At 41.2% G+C, this 22730-nt stretch overlaps 1 protein-coding gene across 3 annotated transcripts in view; it reads left to right on the top strand.

Moving 5' to 3' along the window:
- Positions 1-22730, top strand: part of LOC131234322 (aureusidin synthase-like) — a 72206-nt gene that overhangs the window by 5599 nt on the left and 43877 nt on the right. The window contains exon 2 of one of the 3 annotated variants that reach the window (XM_058231116.1): positions 681-2746. The exons of the other annotated variants lie outside the window; for them this stretch is intronic. Within the exon in view, the coding sequence (XP_058087099.1) occupies positions 681-2361 (1681 nt within the window). The 3' untranslated portion in view covers positions 2362-2746. Of the gene's footprint in view, positions 1-680; positions 2747-22730 lie in introns of those variants that run through there. 3 annotated transcript variants of the gene reach the window in all.

Raw genomic sequence — 22730 nt, 5'->3', positions numbered from 1 at the left:
GCGGCCCATATCATCAGGGATCTCCCAGGCTCTGTGGAGCCCACCGAGATGTATATGCTTTATACCACCGTCCATCGGTTTATTCATTTCATTTTAATGCATTAGCCCAAAATTATCTGGGCTATGGTCCAACCCAAACTCAGGTGTGCCACACCGAGAACAAGGTAAAATAATGACTGGACCATTTAAATTCACATGGTTCGACCCAAGTAATTCTAGAATAAAAAACCTACTTTTTTGGATTGTCCTTTCATCCTTGTGAGACGCGACTGATGAGCAAGTTAGATAGAAGATGGAAACTGTGGTGGGCTCCACGTACTAAGCTATGGTTGGAGTCGGTGTCCTCAATTAACCCTCTCGTGTAGCTCACCTGAGCCGTTGATCGGCTGATCTTTGCCCTTGGGCTAATAGACGGAGTAGATTTTACACAAATAAATGGAATCATTAGAAAGTCCTAAGGCCTTATTTTAATGAATCGAATGGATAAAAAAAAATTAAAATCCATGTACAGCCATTAGTGGTGCAAATCCCTGTATTGCTATTAACGCAGGCTCATGTAGGTGAATTGATTTGCATCTATCATCATCATAGCCTTCATTTAAATTTCATTAACTGCTCATCAGTCATCCTTTCTTGGCATCTTCTCTGGCTTTTTATCTTTATTTTTTTGAAATGTATAGGGAATTAAGAGGCTTGGATGAAGAGAAGAGCTCTGCAGTCTACATGTCTCCAGCATTTGAATGGCTCAGGAGCACCGTGTTTGGTGTGAATGGAGGATGGTTTTCCAGCAGCAGTGAGCCTAATAAAACCAGCACCACTCTTGTGATTGCTAACCTAAGCAGTTGTCATAATTCACTTACAGATGCCGATAGGCCAGTCTTCTGTTGCCCCCCAAAACCAGAATCGGAGGAGTCTGTCATAGATTTCCAGTTCCCTAGCCCTTCCTCACCGATGCGTATCCGTCGTCCTACCTACCTTGTCGATGAAGAGTATATTGCCAAGTACGAGAGGGCCGTCTCAATCATGAGGAAACTCAGCTACGACGACCCACGTAGCTTTAACCGCCAAGCAAACATGCACTGCATCTATTGCACCGGGGCCTATAACCAAATCAATTCAACATCCCTTCTCAAGATCCACAATTCATGGCTATTCTTCCCTTGGCATCGAGCCATGATCTACTTCCATGAGCGGATGCTTGCGAAATTCATGGGAGATGACACCTTCGCGTTGCCTTACTGGAATTGGGATGCCCCTATAGGCATGGTTTTCCCCAGTATGTACTTGAATGGATCTTTCGTTGATAAGGACCGGGATCCCTCTCACCTCCCACCCCGAGTCGCCGACGTCAGCTACCACAAAAAGGAGAGCGGTCTTGGGCCTGAGAACCAAATATCCACCAACCTTGCTTTCTTGTACACTCAAATGGTTTCTGGTGCAAAGAAGCCTGAACTCTTTATGGGCTGCAAGTACAAAGCCGGTAAGGAGGGCTACTGCATGTCGCCAGGAACAATTGAGATTGCTCCCCACGACACGTTGCACTCTTGGGTCGGAAGCAATCTGCAACCCGAAAGGGAGAACATGGGTGCGTTCTACTCGGCTGCACGTGACCCTGTCTTCTATGCTCACCATGCAAACATCGACCGACTGTGGAACGTCTGGAAGGGGCTAAGAGGGAACCGGCTTGAGTTTGAAGATCCGGAGTGGCTCGACTCTTACTTCTACTTCCATGATGAGAATGCCCAACTTGTCCGGATCAAGATACGGGATACCTTGGATATGACTAAATTCAGGTATACTTACCAGGAGGTGGACCTTCCTTGGCTCAATGCCCGCCCTAAGCCGTCCATTTCTCCCAAAATTGCACGCAACATATTGAAGATGAGAGAGACCCAGAACGGGTCGCAACTGCTGAGTCACACCTTGTCTCCAGACTTTGGTCTGGAGGGTCGCACCCTCGACACTACCATAAGGACTAAGGTCTCTAGGCCTAAGATTCACAGAAGCAAAAGAGAGAGAGAGGAAGAAGAAGAGGTTTTAGTCGTGTATGGGATTGATGTTAAGAAGGACACATATGTGAAGTTTGATGTCTTTGTCAATGTGGTTGATGAAACCACCACAGGACCTGAGTCTCGAGAGTTTGCAGGAACGTATGTCAACATGCGCAGTGGTGTAAGGTTAGTGAGGAATGAGGGAGATTCGACAGGGAAGGAAAAGGGCACTCTTAAGTTGGGGATTTCAGAAGTGTTGGAAGATTTAGAGGCAGATGAAGATGAGTACATTTGGGTTACTTTGGTGCCGAGAGGTGGGACCGGAGTAAATACAACCATTGATGGGATTCGGATTGAATATATGCGGTGATTGCTGAGCTTTGGAGTCTGGAGTATTAAAGCAAGGTGATACACCGGTGTGAGAATTAAGATTATAAACTGGTAGGGAATCTTTAATGAAGCCCTGATAACAGTGTAGGGAAATGTATACTGTCTTTGGTTTTCTTTTAGTTTATATTTAAATGAATGATATCCCATTCTTTTGATCACAAGGGAGTTGATCGTCTTGTATTTGAGAAAGTTATATTTGTTATTTGTTTTTTAGAAACGTATGATCTATGTAATATTGTGTAAAGTGTTTGGTCCTTGGGCCATAGTAGGTGCACGTGTGGGTCATTGTGGAACTGGTTTGGAGGCCCACCTATATTGTATTAGTTTCCATTCGATGTAAGTTGCATCCCTGTTCACGTTTTTGAGATCTCAAATCACTCTCCTTCACTCCCCAGGATTCATATCCTCATGCTATTCCTTTATTGATTCATTTAAAAAAAAAAAAAAAAATCTTTTTAGGTGTGACGTTGATAGCCTAGTTCTTGGATTAATCAGCACGTAGCGGGTTGATAGTTTTTTTTTTTTAATTTTGTTAAAATATCCATCAAGTGTTTAATGAATAGCAACTGCCAAGTTGGCGGATACCGTATGGAAATCTAGGCTAATCAACCAATGAACTAGTCTCTTGAACACAGTTTCAAAACTTGCGGATTGGCAATGTGGTGAGATTTTGAGCTGACTCACTGGGAAACTCAGTAGTGGATCTGATTTGGCTTCCACTCAGAGGAGCTAATCATGAATGAGATTATGCACTTGAATCGCTAAGTTGCAATGCCTGAATGAGATTTTCTGGATGTGTCCGATTCAAGAGGTGATCCATCAATAAGATGATCTACATCAATAGCCACCACCACCGATTTGATGAGGATACTAAAAAGAAGATTTTTTTTATTTTTATTTTTTCAATTTTAATGCAAAATGTTTGAGAATCCATTTTTTTTTTTTTCTGTAAGTAATCACAAGCCATCGTATGAAGAATAATGATGGGCGGCGTTTTGGATTTATTAGAATGGGAAGTCTGCTTTAGGTAGTGACAGTTTGAAAACAAACCAGATACATTTGAAAAGGAGCGCTTGCGATTGGTTTGAGCTTTGAGTTGGGCTAAGATAAATTTGATATAGTAATTCGAACATGGGCCAGTGGGGCTAGTGAGGCATCAACAATCAAACGGCTTAGGGGAATCGACCTGTTGTATGGGAAATCTGGATGGCAAAGAATCCAAGAACGTTTGAAGATAAACTCATTCAATCAGAGTTCGTGATCTCCAAAATCATATGCTGGCTCAGGAAGCTAGCTCAAATGATGCCGGATGACAGCAGATGTCCATTGATAGAAGAGTGGTGGGGGAAGTTCATGCCCAAGGAAAATTACAAAAAGCCTAAAGCTGCTTAAATGCTTGGCACCAATAGAAGGGTGGGTGAAACTAAACATTGATGGGTCATCGCGAGAAAACCTGGGAGATCATGGGCATCAATTGCCGGTTTGTTCATACGTTCAGCGAATATAATGCAGGAGCAGATATCTTAGCCCAAACAGGAAGCTCAGGTGCAGAGGACAGGCTGATGCGGAATTGCTCTGACCTCCATTGGGAGGCTAGGAGTAGTCTCTCCACGGACAGGGCTGGTTTGGGGACTGTCCTATGGAGATAGCTCTAGCTAGATTTGGAGGCAGCAGATTTTGTAAGAGGCTAGGCAGGGTGTGTGTGTGTGTGTATCAAGTATAATTGATATTAAAGTATTTGAAGTGAATGTTAAGACATTCCTTAGGTGTTCCAGAGAAAAGTTAGGATCATGAGAAGGAATTTTGGGATTGTTTGGATTGGTAAGTCGATTCATCTCTTGTAATATCATTTAATAATGGATTACTTATCGCTTCGTGCCATTGTTTTTTCCCACAAGGAATTTTTTCACATAAAAATCGTGTGTTCTTTATGTGCTTTTATTTACGTTTGATTTCGTCTTGTTTGATTAATTCGAGTTTGCTTTTGCGCAATTCCCAATAGGTTGGGCTGCATTTCAAGGTGCTTTAGCTGCCTTGGAGGTGTCTTTGTTGTTTTTGGTGCTGGCATCCTGTGTTGGATGACTTTATCTCGGTTCTTTCTGTCTGTTTGGTTAATATTAGTAGTCCCTGTGATCCCTATTTGATGTCTTTTGAAGATGCAGGGAATTGATGAGACTTATAATGTAATTAAATTATGCCTTCAAGCAACTGTATGATTGATCATTGAGTACACTTAGTGTATGAGTCATGAATCATAACTTGGTCTAAGAGTGCACACTTTGTATCCGAATTACAGGGCATGATAGTACATTAATTAAGGGTGCACATGGTTTGGTTTGGTCTGATTCTGGGGTGAAATTGAAACTGAACCATTCCTAAAGGTTCTAGAAAAATTGGAACCGGAACCAGACCGTTTGCACCCTATAACCGAATCGGAGCTGGATTGCAAAAACTGGTTCGGTTCTATGGTTCCATGTGCACCCCTAACACCATCGCACATTAATGGATCCTTGGCTTCATCATTTTCTCTTCAAAGATAACTTCCTATCCTAGCCGTTCAAGTTGTGAAATGGAAGCCTTTTTTATTTTCATACCAACGCATGTACAGGTGTACTCCGCTGTCATCCTACCATGAACAGCCCTCTGTATGGAAACGAGTTGACTGACGAATCATGGACTTTCCGTGAAAAGATTCATTGCTTAGGGACGTGGAACATGAATTCCTTTCAACCTCTCCATCCAATTGAAGATTGTGATCATGATACAGTTGTATTGCCCATTTTATGTGGCTTTTCCACTGTCACAATACATCCCACCATATAGACGATGTGGTTTCACTCTGTACACCAGATGCATGAGGGTTTTTTTTTTTGTTTTTTTGGGGACTGGAATCTCGTATACCAACAGGGTTTTATATATATGACGTGTAACACATCCACTGAACATGTGTTTCATGTACCATAATCGATACACCATTTATTTGTCTGGCTACATTAAGATCAGAATGGACCGGCAGAACCTACTATTAATTGAGGCCTATCCGTTGAATCTATATTTTCAACCACTTATAGTGTGACAGTCCATTGATTGCGATAATTAAATTGTGGAGTAATGGCATGTACGCATCATATTTCCCATTCCCTTAAGCACATGCTAATGTAGTACACCTGAGACATATATTTGGTCGGCCTTACTTACATGGGTTATGGAATTAGAAGTTTAGGCATGTCTGTACTTTTAATCCCAACCATAAAATACTTAATCATACTTTGAAAGTAAAATCGGACTATTTCACACAAAAAATCAGATTAAAAAAAGTTTATTTATAGACTTTTAGAAGACACTTTTAAAGGCGTGATGGAGATTCGACAGTGAAGGCAAAGGGCACTCTTTAAGTTGGGGACTTCACAAGTGTTGGAAGATTTAGAGGCAGATGAAGATGAGTACATCTGGGTAATTACTTTGGTGCCGAGAGGTGGGACCGGATTCAATACAAGCATTGATGGGATTCGGATTGAATATATGCGGTGATTGCTGAGCTTTGGAGTTTGGACCACCAAACCATTGATACATTATAGTGGTACGGCATGGAGCTGTGATACAATATTGGGAAATGTAATATTGTATTTAGTTTTCTTTGAGCTTATATTTGAATGAACGACAGACCATTCGGATCACCGCATATATTCAATCCGAATCCCATCAATGGTTTGCTCCATGCCGTACCACTATAATGTAATTTTATTAATCCACTTAACACTAGCACAAGATGACATACGGGCCCACCATGGTGTTTGTGAAAAATTCAAGCCATCCATCCGTTTTGCAAGGACATTTTAAAGCCTCACCCTAAAAATGAGTCATATCTAATGCTCACGTGGGCCATTCCACATTAAACAGTGGAGATTGTATGCCCATTCTTGAAATATTGCGTGGGGCCACAGAATCTTTAGATCAAGCTAATTTTTTTATTCTTTTGGTTCGTTCAGTGGGAATTGGGCTGCTTTATAAACGGTTTGTGTTACATATAAACTGCAGTTTAGCTTTAGAAAGGTTTGAACGGTAGACAGTCTCCTTCCACTCTTTCCTTTCGGGTGGGCCGCTTGAGTTTTCGATTAGCTTGATTTTTGGTCTCATGCTTCAACATGAGCTTGCAAAACGTATGGACAGGGTGGATTTCCCACTAACTTCACAATAAGGCCCACCTGCAGTGGGGCCAGCACTCGTCACTTTGAAGCTCAACGTCAGTGGGATCGGATTAGGTGCGGCTCGCCTCACCGAAGACGGTGCGGCACTTACCATAGGGCCCACATTGATGTGTTTATTCTATATCCACGCCGTCCATCCATATCTCCATATCATTTTAGGGAATGGATTTAAAATTAAAAAATATCCAAATTTCAGGTGAATCATACTGTAGAAAGCAATAATTATTAACCATTAAAAACTTATTATGGGGCAAAATTGTTTTGACCAATCTGATAGTTGTTTTTATTTTTTGCTATGTTTTTTCCTTCATCCAGTTAATGGGTTGGATGGCTGATAAACATCACCGAAATAGGGTTTTCAATTATCATTGTTTATTATAATATGGCTGGACTGAGATTTTGATATATTTCATTACTGGGCTCAATGCCTTAAAATGGATTGATGAAATTGTTATAAAATACATACGTCAAGGTGGGCCACAGTAAGAATTGCATGTGCCAACTTGCGTGAGATTGCGGCTGCAGATAAAGGGCTCACAAGAGTTTCAACACTAGGTTAAGGATTCGAGTATCTATAGGTGATGAAATCCCGCTACCATGGAGTGTGTAAAAAAAAAAAAAAAAAAACCAGCTCACCACTATTGTGACAGAGAGATGGGCTGTGGTGGGGCCCGAAGCTAGACAGAGCCTAACGGTATTTGGGAAAAGTCCACATAGTCAATCCATTTTGCCAACCATTTTAGAGCATGAACCAAAAAAAGTGGTATATCCAATGCTCATGCTTCCACGAGACGGAAAACATTAGTGCGGTCACCTAAATTTTGGATGAGGCTAAAATTTTAGTTCTTTGAGTTCGTTCCAATCTGGGAATGACCCATGTCAGTACACACACTCCATGTTAGCCACCCCTGCTAGGGATCCATACCAAGACTTCAAGTGTTGAAACGAGGTATCTCCACTCAGTCTGCCAGTTGAGCTATGAATCAGGGTGTGGCTTTTATGAATATTTCATATTACATATAAACACTGCAGTTTAGCCCAAAAAACTTTTCATTTTTTCTTACCATGTGACTCACTTGAGTTTGAGTTTTGGATCTGACCGATTGTTTATCTCATGCCTTAAAAAAAAAAAAAAAAAAATCTTCTAAGACAGATGGACAGGAGACGAACATCTCAGTAGGGCCCACCTGCAGTTGGATCGGTGTGCAGAGACAGGGCTTTTAATCCAGGGATTGGAGGCAGGGTGGGGCCACCATTGGTATCCCTAATAAATCTATCCTTTCATATGTTTTGCAAGCCATGAGCCAAAAATTAAGGTAGATCCAGATCTAAGGTGGACCACACTACAAGATACAGTGCTGATTGAACGCCCACAATTAAAAACTTCCTAAGGCTAATCATTAGGGGTGCACATGGTTCAGTTCGGTCCGGTTTTGGGGTGGAACCGGATCCGAACCATTCCATACGGTTCTAGGATTTTTGGAACTAGAACCGGACCGTTAGCACCCTAGAATCGAACCGGAATCGGACCGTGAAAACCGGATCGGTTCCACGGTTATTGGCGTCCTGGTGATTGGGAGTCTGGGACAATGAGAGAGAGAGAGAGAGAGAGAGAGAGAGAGAGAGAGAGAGAGAGAGAGAGAGAGAGAGAGAGAGAGAGAGAGAGAGAGAGAGAGTGCCGGTGATTGAGACGGCGAGTGGGGAAGAACTCGATGGTTTAGAAGCGGCAACGGTGAAGGATCTCTGCATCGTGTGGAGAGAGTCGGAAGATTGTGACTTCGCTTGGAAGCTTGACTCGGTGGGCGAAAACGGGTTGGACGAGTATGGATGGGGATCGGAATTTGGATTAGCCGCAACAGTCTATGAACAGCTTTAACGAAGTTTCATTGTCTTTCTCTGTTGTCATATAGGAATACTCTACTCCTTTTTCTCGAAACCAGTCCTCCATTCAAGAAACGAGCTTCAACCCAATTCCCATTCGCCTATGCAAAAAACAGAAATCGAGAGATTTGAGAAAAATGAGAGATGGGTTTTTACAGAATTTGCAAGAGCTGAAATGGGTATTTCTCCATTTTCGAAATGAGTATATATACGGTTTGGATCCACGATTTGTGTCACGGTTCGGGTAATGGTTCGGATCAACGGTTCGGTTCGGTTCTAAAGGGCCCTAAATCGGAATCGATCCGTAATCAACGGTTCTAGAAGCTTTGGAACCGGAATCAGACCGTTAGCACCCTAGAACCAGACCAAACCGGACCGATCCAACGGTTCCAGTCTGGTTACACGGTTCCAACGGTTCAATGTGCACCCCAAGGGAAAACAGTAATATCCGCTTAATTCAAATCTTTTGTGACCTCAGGATGTTTTCTACAATAGGGGTTCAATTACCACTATTTCATGTGGTGGGGCCCACATGATATTTGGATATGCCTTGTTTTCCTACTCATGCCTTTGAAATATTTTAGAAAAATGGATGGCCGGCGTGAATAAAACACATACATCATGGTGGGGCCATAGAACACCCTTAGCCCGGGTATGTGGGCAGTCAGTGTCCTTTCTAACACGATGGTTCCCAACATTTGAAAGGAGAGTGGATTTTTCTAGGATAATGAGCGTAGGACGGGACCGAATGGTGATATCCGGGCCCACCATGATGTATGTGTTTATTTTCGGTGCCATCCATCCATTTTGGTTGCTAATTTTAAGGCATTGGCCCGAAAATGACATAGATTGAAATCTTAGGTGGATCACACCTTAGGAAACCGTGGTGATTTGATGCAAGGATGGACGTGATGAGGTCAATCACAGTCTTCCTAAGGGGACAATTACTCCGGATCCATGAGCTTCTTTGGACTCCTTACAAAGATTCTTTGAGTCCATGAGGGAAAATAGTAAAATAGAAATAAATTCTAAGAAATTAAAAAATTAATTAAATGATAATAAAAATAAATTTACAACCCTTTAAATACTGTTATCAAACATAGTAAAAAGTTTCAAAATTAAACTCCAACTCAAAGTCCCTAAAATTTGTGACTTAACTTACTATTTATAACGGTCATGATTCCTACTAGACTTCATGGTTTTTTGCCAAAAATATTAAGTGTCCAATTTGGCCTTACCATGTTATTCTCTTAAAATTGCTAAGCTCTTTTCATGTTGGGCACGGCTCTTAAAGCTCTAAGGATCAGGAGTTACGATCGAAGTAAAACTTACTATAAATGGTAAAAATGAAATTAAAAAGGATTTTTGGCTGTCGATATGAAGGAATCTTGCAAATTCGGCCTATGCAACTCGGCATAGTGGGTTGGGTGGCTAAAGTAGCTTCTCTTACCCAAAATCATATATGGTACATCGAATAACTCATTCCAGTTTGCAGGATATGCCTCACGGTCTTGATCACTTTCGCCTCTAATCGTGCTTTTTCTATTCCATCTTGGACATGAAAGTGTCCGCAACCCACTCTACATCATGATTGAATGCTCACCATTAACAACTTTTCAAAGGCCACAAAAGTTTTGTATTAAGCTGAAATTTGTGTTTTTGCTTCCCAACGGGTTGGATGACAAATAAACATTAGAGTAGGCTCTGGTAAGTTTTTAATGGTGGGCATTCAATCACCATGGTTTTCCTATGTTATGGCTCATCTGAGATGCTAATCTGCCTCAATTTTAAACTTATGCTCTAAAATATTGATCCATATTAGACAGAGGGCATGAATAAAAAACATACATCATTGTAAGTCTACAAAGCGCCAACAAGTTGCTACGTCCCTACTGTCAGTGTCGGCACCTAATCCACACCCTAACTAGCCTGTTTGACCCATTCGGCCCATGGTTGACTGATTCGTGGTTTACAAAATCTGGACGAGATAGCTCGTCCATTATCTGCAAGGGTCGGGCCTTGTCTTCACCACCCTTGGCCGAACGTTCAATCTAGGAAGTCCTGGTCACACTTACAACTGAGTCAGGCCGTTCACCATGCTGATTTGTATGGTTTTATCTACGCATTACCTACATTTTTACAGATCATTTTACTGTATGAGCATATATATTGTTGTATTTGATGTCTTAAATTAAGTCAGATATAGGGTCTATTGATGCCATCGACAGTATGTTCGATGGCATCGAGTAGTGATTGATCCTATCGATATTTTTCGGATTTTATTCAATTGGTCGCTGGACTAACTGGGCGCTTTTTCGATGTAACCGATGAGTGTTCGATGTCATTGAGCATTTTTGGAAAATCATGTTTTGTCTCTGGACAGCTGATGTGTTAGTTCGATGTCATCGAATGATTAGTTTCGATGACATCTATGAGTATTCGATGGGATCGATAGATTCAGCGTAGATTTTTTCGTAAACCTCCGAATTTGTGGGATTTGTTTCTGATTTCGTTTATGATTCTTTCTAAGGCTATATATGTGAATGTAAACGGGATTGAGAGGTATTTTAAGGGGTTTCTAAATTGTTCTAGGGTTTCGAAGGGTATAGTAAGGGTGATATTCAAGGTTGTTCGAATCGGGTAAGCTCTTTTTCTTTATAATTTTTGCTTTCATAGTAATCATCTTCACTTTGTGCCGTGGTTTTTTTCCGAAAGGATTTTGTCACGTTCTTCCTTTCGCTTGGTGTTATTAGATAACTATCCATGATTCATCTATGTGTGCTTCTGTGGTCCCCCAACAAATATAAGGGAGATCCAAGGCTCAAGTGGACCACATAGTGAGATTTGAACGCTCACCATTAAAAACTTCTTGGCAGAAGCAGAAGTTTTGATAAAGTTGATATTTGTGTTTTCCCTTCTCCATGTCCATGTGACCTTGTGGACAGGTTGGACGGAAAATAAACACCACGGTGGGCCTTAGAAAGGTATCAGCTGTGGGCGTCATCATCACGGAGTCTTGGATCATCTGCCAAAATTTTTCACTCCTACCATAAAATGATATAAAAAGATGGATGGACCGTGTGGATAAAACCTATACATCAGGGTGGCCCCAAAGAGCCTATGTGTGGACCGGTTCCGTCCGGGCAGGCCAGGAGGCGATCCACTTCCGCTGACTCCACCGTAGAAGAATCATTTCCGCAACTTTATCCACGTTGATAGTTCACATGATACAGGGATTTTTATATTTTGTAGTAGGGCCCCATATGCAAGCTAACCCATCCCTATGGACGACCAAATCGAAACGAGATACTCCGTGATGCTGTCCTTGATTTTCTTATTGCACATGTGAGACTCGTGACCATATGCACCTTTTCTTAGGTCTTTTTTAAAAATTAAAAAAAAAAAAAAAAAAAACACGTAGGCATTTTAGAAAAGGGAAACAACTTTTCATTTTTGTTTTTTCCTTTTAATATACGCGGAGATTAAGTCTTTTTTAAAATTGAGAGACTCAACCTGATGAATATGTCGGATCTACACTTACTGTACTTTCATTTTATTAGTTTATTGTAGGAATATGTATCTGCCATCAAACCTATTCATAATGTTACACCAGAATAAATGTAAGAAAAATACAAACATTAACCCGGTTCACAACTTTTGTAGTATGGTAATAAGTTTTCACAATAAGCTCACAATTCTCCCTATTTCCTTTGGTGTGGACCACCCGCTTTATAGCTCTATCTTACTTTTTAGCTCATGCCTGAAAATGAGTGGTTAAAAGGGACACACACCTCTCTCTCTCTCTCTCTCTCTCTCTCTCTCTCTCTCTCTCTCTCTCTCTCTCTCTCTATATATATATATATATATACACACACGCGCACACTCCCGCCTCTTCAGAGCTCCTCGGGACAGGCGGAGGCTCCGAAGGTTATTGAGGGGCCACGTTGATGTATGACTTTTATCCATGCCGTCAATCCAAATTTTCATATTATTTTAGAATATTGTGCAAAAAATAAGGCAGATCCACGGCTCAAGTGGACGACACCACAGGATGAAGCAGTGCTAAGGAGGCCCACCATTGAAACCTTCTTAGGGTCCACCATGTCATTTATTTTCCTGTTGATATGGTCATGTACACCTTGATGAAGTGAAAAAACAAATATCATTTTGATCCAAAACTTCCGTAGTCGTTAAGATTTTTTCAATGGTACGAATTTAATCCTGACTGTGTGGTCCACTTGATCTTTGGAACCTCCCTATTTTTGGTCCAGTATTCTAAAATGATATGAAAAAATGGATGGACGGTGTAGATAAAAGTCATACATCATGGTGGCCCTCGTATCCTCTGCCTGTCCCGAGCTCCGAACAGGCGGGGGTAGTACCTAACCCGAGCCCTTTTACTTATACCACTGCTCACGTGAAGAGGTGATGACTTATTATAGTATTTCACAAAAGTGGAGGATGGCTCGTGAATGCCAAGTCCCATTGCCTTATTTTAATTGGCAATCAACTCAAAGGGCATCGATCTAATACAACCCGTTGCTTTGGACAGATGAGACTGTCCCAGCAATAACCTGGACCGTCCAATTCATTCCATACACTACGTCCAGCATCCTACCAATCACCGGATCTTACCATGTGATCAGAACCATACAAATATGGATGGCTCAGATCAACCTGGGAAAATAAGTGGTTCACTTAAAAACACCTATTGCTTGGGCCCCACTTTGGATTGGTTTTTATTCTAGAAGAACACTTCACTTGGATGATTCTAACCATCCATCTACCACTTTTAAAAATAAACGGCTATAACAAAAACGACCACACTCCAAGGACTGGGATCATCTGTTCAGTTGGATTTAACAATGGTCTGGAATGAGTGCAGTTCTCAGATGGATGGTTGGACCATTCCACGTGCCCAAAGCAATTAACTCGAAAATTGATTTTTACCTTTGTTAATTTAATTTAATTTAATTTAATTTTATTATTATTATTATTATTATTATTTTAAATTGGGTTTAGTTTTGTCCCATATTAAAAGTTATTATGAAAACCAAATCTTTATATTAAAACTCTTACTTGATTCTTTGTATTCGAAAATAATGATATGTCACGTGAGTACCCTTGCACATGCGTTGTGCAGTGGTGTGGTGTGCCTTTGATTGTGTACATGTTTTGCACTCATGAACAATGAAGAAATGAGCCAGCATACACCGACATGCATTTATTTTACCTTAAGTTCCTAACAACTATTTACTTTTCCTTTATAAAGACATCACATCTCAATTGCAAAGTCATTTGAAAAAATCTTATCATTTATGGTTTTTCTTCGAATTCTTTCTTAGTAAATCAATTCGAGTATTTTTGAGTTTGTGTGGTTGTGAACGAGTGCAACGGATTTAAACTATTCATCTTGGAGAAGAGTTGTTGTATTATGGGGGTAGAGTTACTGGTATCCTGTGCATTAGGGATTACAAATCATCTTTATAGAAGACAAATCTATCTTTAAGACAACGACAATAACACACCTCAACTTTTTAAATTCTTCTTTTGATACTTGTGATTTAATATTAACTTTCTGAATTCTTTACTATATCTTTATATTTTAGAATTATCGGTTGTAGTTGCAACTAGTTTTAGGTAACCCTTTCTATAGCTAAAAAAACTCAGTGTGTAAGAGCATCGTTGTTATTGTTTCGGACACTCGATGTGCTGAGAACATACACATGTACACGCTCCACATGGGCTAGCTTAGAATACAGATGGGAGATCCAAGTGGACCATTAGGCAGTCCACTGGTTAACTACCCTTTAAAAAAAAAGTTAGTCCTCACATCAGGTGTTCCTCAGTTTTCAAAAGAAATGAAATCAGAGAAGATTTTTTCCAATCCGTTCACCATTTTTGAATATTATGATCTACCTGATGATCTTACCTGTCATATCTCTGAGCCAAGGCCATCTACATGGTGAGATCCATATGATGGAAGGCTCAGATTTAATTATGACCATACGTAAAGAAGCTAATAAACACAATCACACACTTAACACAATGAAAATTTATGTAGTTCAGCTTGATAGCTTACCTCCATGGGAGAAGAAGAGAGAAGAATTTCTTATTCATGATTGTTCATATGAGAGCACCTTAATATATACAAGAAGCTTTTAGGGTAAGAAGAGAACCAAAAATAGCACATCCTAAACATAACACATTCCATATTAGCACCATCTATATCAGCACCAACCATATTAAAACCACCCACAAATATAGAAACATAATCTTTCATTCTCCACAACACTCCCCCTCAAGTTGGAGCGTAGATGTCGATCGAGCCCAACTTGGACAAGATTGTATGAAACTTTGCTGAGGGTAGACTGTAACACCCTGCACCTCTGATACACGGGTGTTACTATTAAACCCTTACTAGTATAACTGTGAACCTAATTACTAAACAGTTCTAACTTAAACCAAAGCAAGGAGAAACCTTCAACCATTTGTCGAAACCATCCATCAACACCTGGGCACGTCACCAAAGTCTCCTAGAAACTAAACAAGGACATGCACTAGCCATGTGAGTAAACCTAACAACCAAGCACCCTAGATTCAGAATAACCTTTACCAATGGGACAACCATCCAATCCTGAAGTGGAAAGGAAAGAAAATAATGTAATAAAAAATATCGTGAAAGGGAGCTAATGAACAACTTACTAAAACAGCTACTATTACTAAGGGTCCTATATGACCATTGGATAAAAATTTTAAACCAATCCAACCAAGGGATTATTAGAAACCTATTATATAGAGTCAAGGATTGCATAGTGCGGCCCGCTTGAGTCTTAGATATGGCCAATCCTCGACCAAGGGCCTTGATTGTTGCCATCAAAAGAGGTGGCCAGAACAGGTCTCTCATAGGCATCACAGTGGGCCCCACATCCATGGTGCATGTGCACTTGAGACGTGCACCCACCATGCACCAAATGGAGCATCGGGTCAAACAACGTTTGACCCGATAGAAGTTGTAAAAAGGAGGAAAATTCCTCTTTTTTTTTCCTGCTAACCCGAGGTTTGAATTGGGCGATACTCGTCCACCCAAACTAAGGCCCACCATCGTGATCAGGAACGTCTATCTTGACTGGACAGCAGATCCGACCGGACCCAGGTTGACCGGGCAAACCCATGCAAGCACGCATGCACTTAGGAAGAGGCCAGACAGTGGTGTGCGTCGGTCTCCCTCCAATGAAGAGGGTCGGATGACTGCCACATCGGCGATCCGAGCTGTTGGCTCATTTTTAATTTCAACCGATCGATGGGAGTCTCTCTCGACACTTCCTGCAATGCTAAAAAGGGGTGGACAACCAGATGGGAGGTGGAAAAGGAGTGGGAAACCTTTCCGCTTCGGGCAAATCACGTTGGCACGATCCAAGCCCCTCCCCAAGTGTTGTGGACTAATCTCAGCTGTTCCTACTAGGGCAGCTGTTCCTCGAAAATAAGGTTGCGGCCAAATTTCTCAGGAGATGATATCAGGACCGTGATTACTAACGAGATAAGTGGGCCCCTCAGTGGTCTGGGGCCCCATTTGATCCATCCAAGCGGACTGGATCGCCACTTTAACCAGACAGAAGGAAAACGCCATTGGAGGCTTTGCCTTCTTCTCTGTTGAGCCGATAGACCCACCATGATGGGATGGATCCTTAGCTCCATTAGGAACGTTTTTCCAGAGGGTCACATTGTCAAGAATCCATCCCTCATGATGGACGGACCCCATGCATTTAGGAAACTAAGATGGGAGCATAAATTCAGCACCCTATCTCAGCCATTAGATGGATCGTGCAAGTACTCCTCCCAGCTATAAAAGGATAGCGTGTGTCTCGGGATTCGTACCAAGGCCAAAGAGAGAAAGGGGAAATAGAAAAGAAAGAGAGAGTGAGTGCAGGAATAGTGAGCTTGGTGCCACACTACACCAACTTGACCCGTTTAACTCGGACCGAGTTACCAACTTGACCCGTTTAACTTAGACCGAGTTGGGTCAGTATAGACTAGTAGCATCACTACAAGGGGTAGAGAGGGAGAGTGGGAATCAAAGAGAGAGAGAGAGAGAGAGAGAGAGAGAGAGAGAGAGAGAGAGAGAGAAAACTGAGTGAACTCGGTGTCGCACTGCACCAAGTTGACCCGGTCAATTCAGGTCAAGTTGGGTCAGTGCAGACCAGTGTCACCATACTCGGCTGAGAGAGTAGGGTGGGTGAGTGTGCTGCTACACTCCCATCCGAGACCAAGTCGGCCAGACCGAGTTGCAGGGCTCAGGCCGTGTTGTGTCAGGCCCAGGCACGGTGGGCTTTAGTCGAGGGAAAGAAAGGAGAAAGGGAAGCAGAAAGAGATAAGGACGTTGACCTGGCTACCGGTAGTGTCGACCCGACCCATTGCAGCAGCTGTGTAAATGATAAGGCGGCCCAACGGATGTGCAGAACGGTCCAGGTAACACCCGAATGCCCCCACCTCCATGATCAATGGTTGGGATCGCCCTCTAACTCCACCTGCCACTCGTTTGGCGAAGAACGGCTCTCCTGGCCACGATAACAACTGCCCTAAATTACGGTCGAACCCTTGTCGGCCAAATGCCGCATGGTATAGTTAGGACGTCACAGCAACTAGGCCAAGTCCAAACTGAACTCAGCCACAACAGCTGTGCCGAGTCCAAACTGAACTCAGCCACAATAGCCGGGCCGAGTCCAAATTGAACTCAGCCATGGCAGCTAGGCCGAGTACAAGCTAAACTCAACCACAGCAGTTGGGCTGAGTCCAAGCTGAACTCAGCCACAACAACTGGGTCGAGTCCAGGCTGAACTCAGCAATAACAACCTGGCTGAGTCTGAACTGAACCCAATGGGCCACAGGTGCTGGGCAGAGTCAGGACCGAACTCGGCAAACGGGTCGCTGGGCCCATTGGAATGGTAACTGCTGATGGAAGGATGATAATCAGTGATGGGGTCTCCCAACTAACTCGGTTTAGTCCAACTCAGCCCTTGTATGGTTGGAAATTTGAGGGCCAAGGCCCTACCATGAGAAAATCGTCCATTTCGCCATGAAAATGGCTTTAATTGGGCCACCCCAGCCAAGTCGACTCGAGCTTGAATGAATGAGAAAATCTCCTATTTCAGGGCTAGATCCAGCTGGACCATGACTTAGAATTATCAGTCCAAATCTTAGTGAATTTGCACAACAGGTAAGCCTAACCAAGCCATTGAATGAGAAGTTCTATATGTGTATAGTTGCTAACTACATCGTAACTATAGGACTTTTATCCCAACTCTCTACCAAATTAGGAACGATAAAAAGGCCGCAATTGGACTAAACTTCATTAAAACAACCTCTTAGGTATGCCAATAAATCGGCATACGAAACTCCTTAAAGCTTATAGTAACTTTAAAACATCTAACTTTGAAAAATTGGGCTAATTAGAACAAGAGATAGCCTAAAGGCAAGATAATCTGTCATGAAGTCTCGATCAAGCTATATGTTTAGGTGATGACTTCTTCCCCTTAAGCTTTCCATTTCCAAATTAGTTTCAGTAATAGTTTTTATTAGAATCACAATTGTTATCTCATAGCATGTGACCTCTTACACTAGTTATGAATCCTTAAGACATGATTTATATCTGATTTATAGTTAATAGTTGTGAACCATGATTGCATGCGATAGTTACTTACATGATAACTCCCATTTTAATCGATAGTTCACATAATGACCTATTGTAAGTCACTTATGGATCTATATTAACTATACTTACTAGTGGGTAGTCCCTTTTGTGTATATGAACCCATACTTAGGATGTAATAAGATAGAGTGTGGTAAGAAATGGACCATTGATTTGGAGGTTATGTGGGGGCATGAAACACTAATATAAGATCTAGTATCCATAGGTCATACGGCTTGAGTGGCTTAGAAATGACCTTTTTAACCACTCTGATTTAACTTTGCCTTACCCCTTTGCCGTCTTGATTATATGTTCCGAGCACCTTTTTACCGCTGTAATTTAATATCTGTCCCATATTTTGATGTTGCCCTGCGTGGCTTCGATGGCCTATACCCATGCGATGGTAATCTCTACTTATTGAATGTGATTGGCCATTGGTCGACGGGCATCCATTAGACATCGTAATTTGAAGAAATCTCATGAGTCAGGGATGGTGATCATAGGACACTATGCCCGAACTATCAGCCTACGCTAGGTGATGGGTCCCCCAGTGACCCTTGAGTTATTTAAAATGGCTAGTTGTAATTGGAATAATAAAGGTTTGGCTAATCATGCATTCATAGCATACTAGCGATGACGGGTGGATAATTTTGGATGCTGTAGCATGTGTTATCAGGCTGAGTGGGGCATCGTTTCGCTAGCTTCCAGACCATCGACTATCGACCTACTTACGTAATGTGATGACTTGGTCATTATGCTGTACGTGATGTACGCATGTGTTGTGCTATGCTGATGACCAGTCTTATGCACGGATGACGAGCCCAAGTCCGACTGGATGAGCATCCCCAGGTCGATGTGCATTCGACATCCATGCATTTAAATACGACTGCATTCTGTTGAATATCTTGTTGTTTTTAATTATGTTTAGCTAAGGCGGGGGTGTGTAATCTTAAGGAGAATTCACACTGAGTTGGTCACTCATTCATCAAATATTCAACCGTATATAAAATGTAGGTATAGGCGGGGACGACTACGAAGCAGGTCCCAGTGACGTGGCAAAAGGATTGGAGGAAGGATACTATGAGGAAGAGCCGCAGTAGGACGCAGCAGAATATTATGGGCTCAATCAATAGTTGCAGTATTTCTTTTCTTGTTGGTCTTGGTATATTTGAAACTTATAAATTTTGAACTTAAGGTCTCCATTTGAGTGGAGAAGGATCTTAAATTTTGTATTATATGATATTATCTACGCTTATTATGCTATCGCACTCTAATTTTGATATACTACCAGTTACCTGGTTAATTAACACTTGGGTTTTTGGGATTGGTACTCGGATTCTGGAAACCGGGGCATTACATAGACCCTTGGTAAAGATATCAGCCAGTTAATCATCACTACAAATGGAAGGAGTGCGAATAATATTGGCTTGGACCTTTTCTCTGAAAAAATGATAATCGACTTCAATGTGTTTAGTTCGTTCATGAAATACTGGGTTAGAAGCAATATGTATGGCTAATTGATTGTCAAAGAACATATCATTGGTAAGAGGGTCAGAAGGCCCAAATCCTGCAAAAGAGAGTAGAGCTAAGTTAACTCGCTCGTAGTGGACACCATGGCCCCATAATTAGCCTCGGCATTGGATTGAACAACAACATTTTATTTTTTGCTTCTCCACATGACTAATTTTCCCCCAACAAATGTGTAATACCCAGTGGTAGACCGTCTATCAACGGGGCTTCCAGCCCAATCTGCATCAGCATAGCTTGCGATGGAGGTATGACCATTTTTGCACATCCAAATGCCACGTCCAAGGGAGGCTTTGAGGTATTGTAGGATTCTATGAAATGCATTCATATGACTATTCCTAGGAGCAAACATGAACTGACTGACCAAGTTGACTGCATAAGAAATGTCTGGGCGAGTGATGGTTAGATAAATGAGTTTTCCTACTAATGTTTGAAATTAACCAACATTCTCTAAAATATTTCCTTCCAAAGTAAGTTTACCAATGTAACACCCCGGGTTTTCAGGGGCCGTGTAGGAACTCGGCCTCTAAATTCCCGGGTGTCGCTTATATTCTAATTATGGTAATTTATACATATATTAGTTTAAATAAGCAATAAAGGAATCGGCTAGAACATAAACCACAACCACAACTAATCTACTGAAACAAATACGATTAAGAAATACAAGTCTATATGAATATTAAACGGGTCGCACAAGGCGTTATCCGACAAAAATTTTATAAAATAATGTCCAAAAGAAATGGTGCACTGGATCTACAACTCAACAACCCATAATCAACCCGCACAGTCTACGGTCAGGCTTACAACTAATCAAAAATTTGGCGCCGTTGCCAAAATTTTGAGGAGAATGCAATGGACGGTCTAGATTTCTCATAAAATATCAATCATGGGCCCCATCATCAGCACAACGTAAGAGCCCTTTCGCAAGCTCTGTTTTTGGCGTCCGAACGTTGCCTGATTTTTACGGCCCATTGTATGTCCATGGCAGTGATCGGATGACCATCTAGACTGTCCAAAATTATCCCATGGGACCACCGAGCAAGGCCAAGAAGCCTGACTGGAATAGATATTGCAACAGATCTATGTTTTGCCAAAACTCATTCCCACGCAAGAGGATTTTGTAGTTTTGCTATGCAACATGTTTCTAAATTTGTTGCTGCGTAAAATTACGCTGCAACTGACTCTTCTGTCGTCTCATGTACAACCGACTCCCTTGGCTACAAAAAGGAGAAGAGAGTGAGCGTCAAAAAGGGGGAGGAGGTCTCGGCTGAGAACGTCAGTAGCAGAGAGAGAGATAGGGAGTAGTTTTGTTTATTTGTTTTATTTGTAGTTTTTTTTATCATGGTTTTTCAGAGATCTGGTCCAATCATGTTAGGCTGGACCTCTTAGCTAGGGCTAAGAGGTGAAGCTTGTAGGAGATGGGAGACTCTATTTTATGCCTTTAATTTAATTTATGAACTAAATTTGATATTAGTTTGATTATTAAGGGAATGTTTTTAGTTTTTTAATGGTCTGTTGTGACTAAAATTACAATGGGTCTGCGATAGCTTAAGCATGTTCCTTTTCTTTTGATGTTTATGATGTCAGGAAGCCCTGTTGTTCACCATCGTCTCCTGGGCATGGTCGGATGACGGTACCCTTCCTAACCTTCATAGCATATTGATTGGTTGGTAATTGGTTTAATTCTGTTGTTTACTTTGTCTCATGGGCCTGGTTTGGTGATGGAATCTATTCTAATTCATATACCTTTCATCTCTTCAAAACTATATCAAAGGAAGTTCAGTTTGATGGTTACACCCTTCACACCTATAAGAAATTCCACTTTTACCTACGAAAACTTTCGTAGGTAAATGATATTATTTCGTAGGCAAAGAGCTTTACCTACGAAAAATTTCGTCGATAATTTCGTTGGTAAAAGACCGTGGCTAAAGGTTTTTACCGACGAAAAATGTCATCATTGGCAATGGTAAGACGTTTACCTACGAAATTAAAAACGTTAATAAGACTTTTACCTACAAAATATTTCATAGGTAAATGATATTATTTCATAGGCAAAAGAGGTTTACCTACGAAAAATTTTGTCGATAATTTCATTGGTAAAAGATCGTGGCTAAAGGTTTTTATAGACAAAAAATGCCATCGTTGGCAATGGTAAGACATTTACCTACGAAATTAAAAACGTTAATAAGACTTTTACCTACGAAATATTTCGTAGGTAAATGATATTATTTCGTAGGCAAAGAGCTTTACCTACGAAATAGTTCGTCGGTAAATCACCGTTGCCAAAGATTTCTTGACAATGGTAAGACTTTTACCTATGAACTTTTTTGTAGGTAAAAAGTGTGTTAAGACTTTTATCTACAAACATTTCCGTAGGTAAAAGTCAGCTAAAAAACACTGCTAAGACTTTTACCTACGACAGTTTTCGTAGCTAATAGCTATTTACTCAACCTTTTACCTACGAAAATTTGCGTGGTAAAAGTCTCCTTTTTTCCCCCCGAAATTCAGGCAAAATTTCCTGTTATACACCTGTTACAATATATTTCATTATATTCACATTCGCATTTTTCCAAACAAACACAAACTACATCCATCCTTGACCTGAGGCATTCTGGTTTTCTACAAAACTAATTTGATCTAATGCTGGTTGGGACGACAACACCATCTTTTCTTCTTTTTTTTTTGCTTTTTCTTTTTTAAGAGCAGAACTGAAGAAAACAAAGAGAAACAGAGGATTCTGGATATGTCGTTGGGACAACCTATCAATGCTTTCCTAGAGTAAAGCATCCATGTTCAACAACAGCTCTTACGTATGTGTCGTTGAGTGCAAATATAAAATAAGCAACAATTTCTTTATATTCAAGTTGAACATGAAAAATTAGTGAACTATGGGAATCTAATCACATAAAAGCATCACGATGCTCCAATCATCAACAGAAGCATCAATTGAAATTATAAGCAAAACATAAACATCTTAGAAAACACAATAGGCAGCTGGATCCTATGACCTTAGGACATACCATCTCAGAGTTCAAGCCGAGAACC

This window comes from Magnolia sinica, chromosome 19 (genome assembly GCF_029962835.1).
Source record: "Magnolia sinica isolate HGM2019 chromosome 19, MsV1, whole genome shotgun sequence".
In the NCBI taxonomy this organism is placed as follows: Eukaryota; Viridiplantae; Streptophyta; class Magnoliopsida; order Magnoliales; family Magnoliaceae; genus Magnolia; species Magnolia sinica.
The sequence above is the reverse complement of the archived record's forward strand: the minus strand, read 5'-3'. Positions and strand labels throughout refer to the sequence as shown.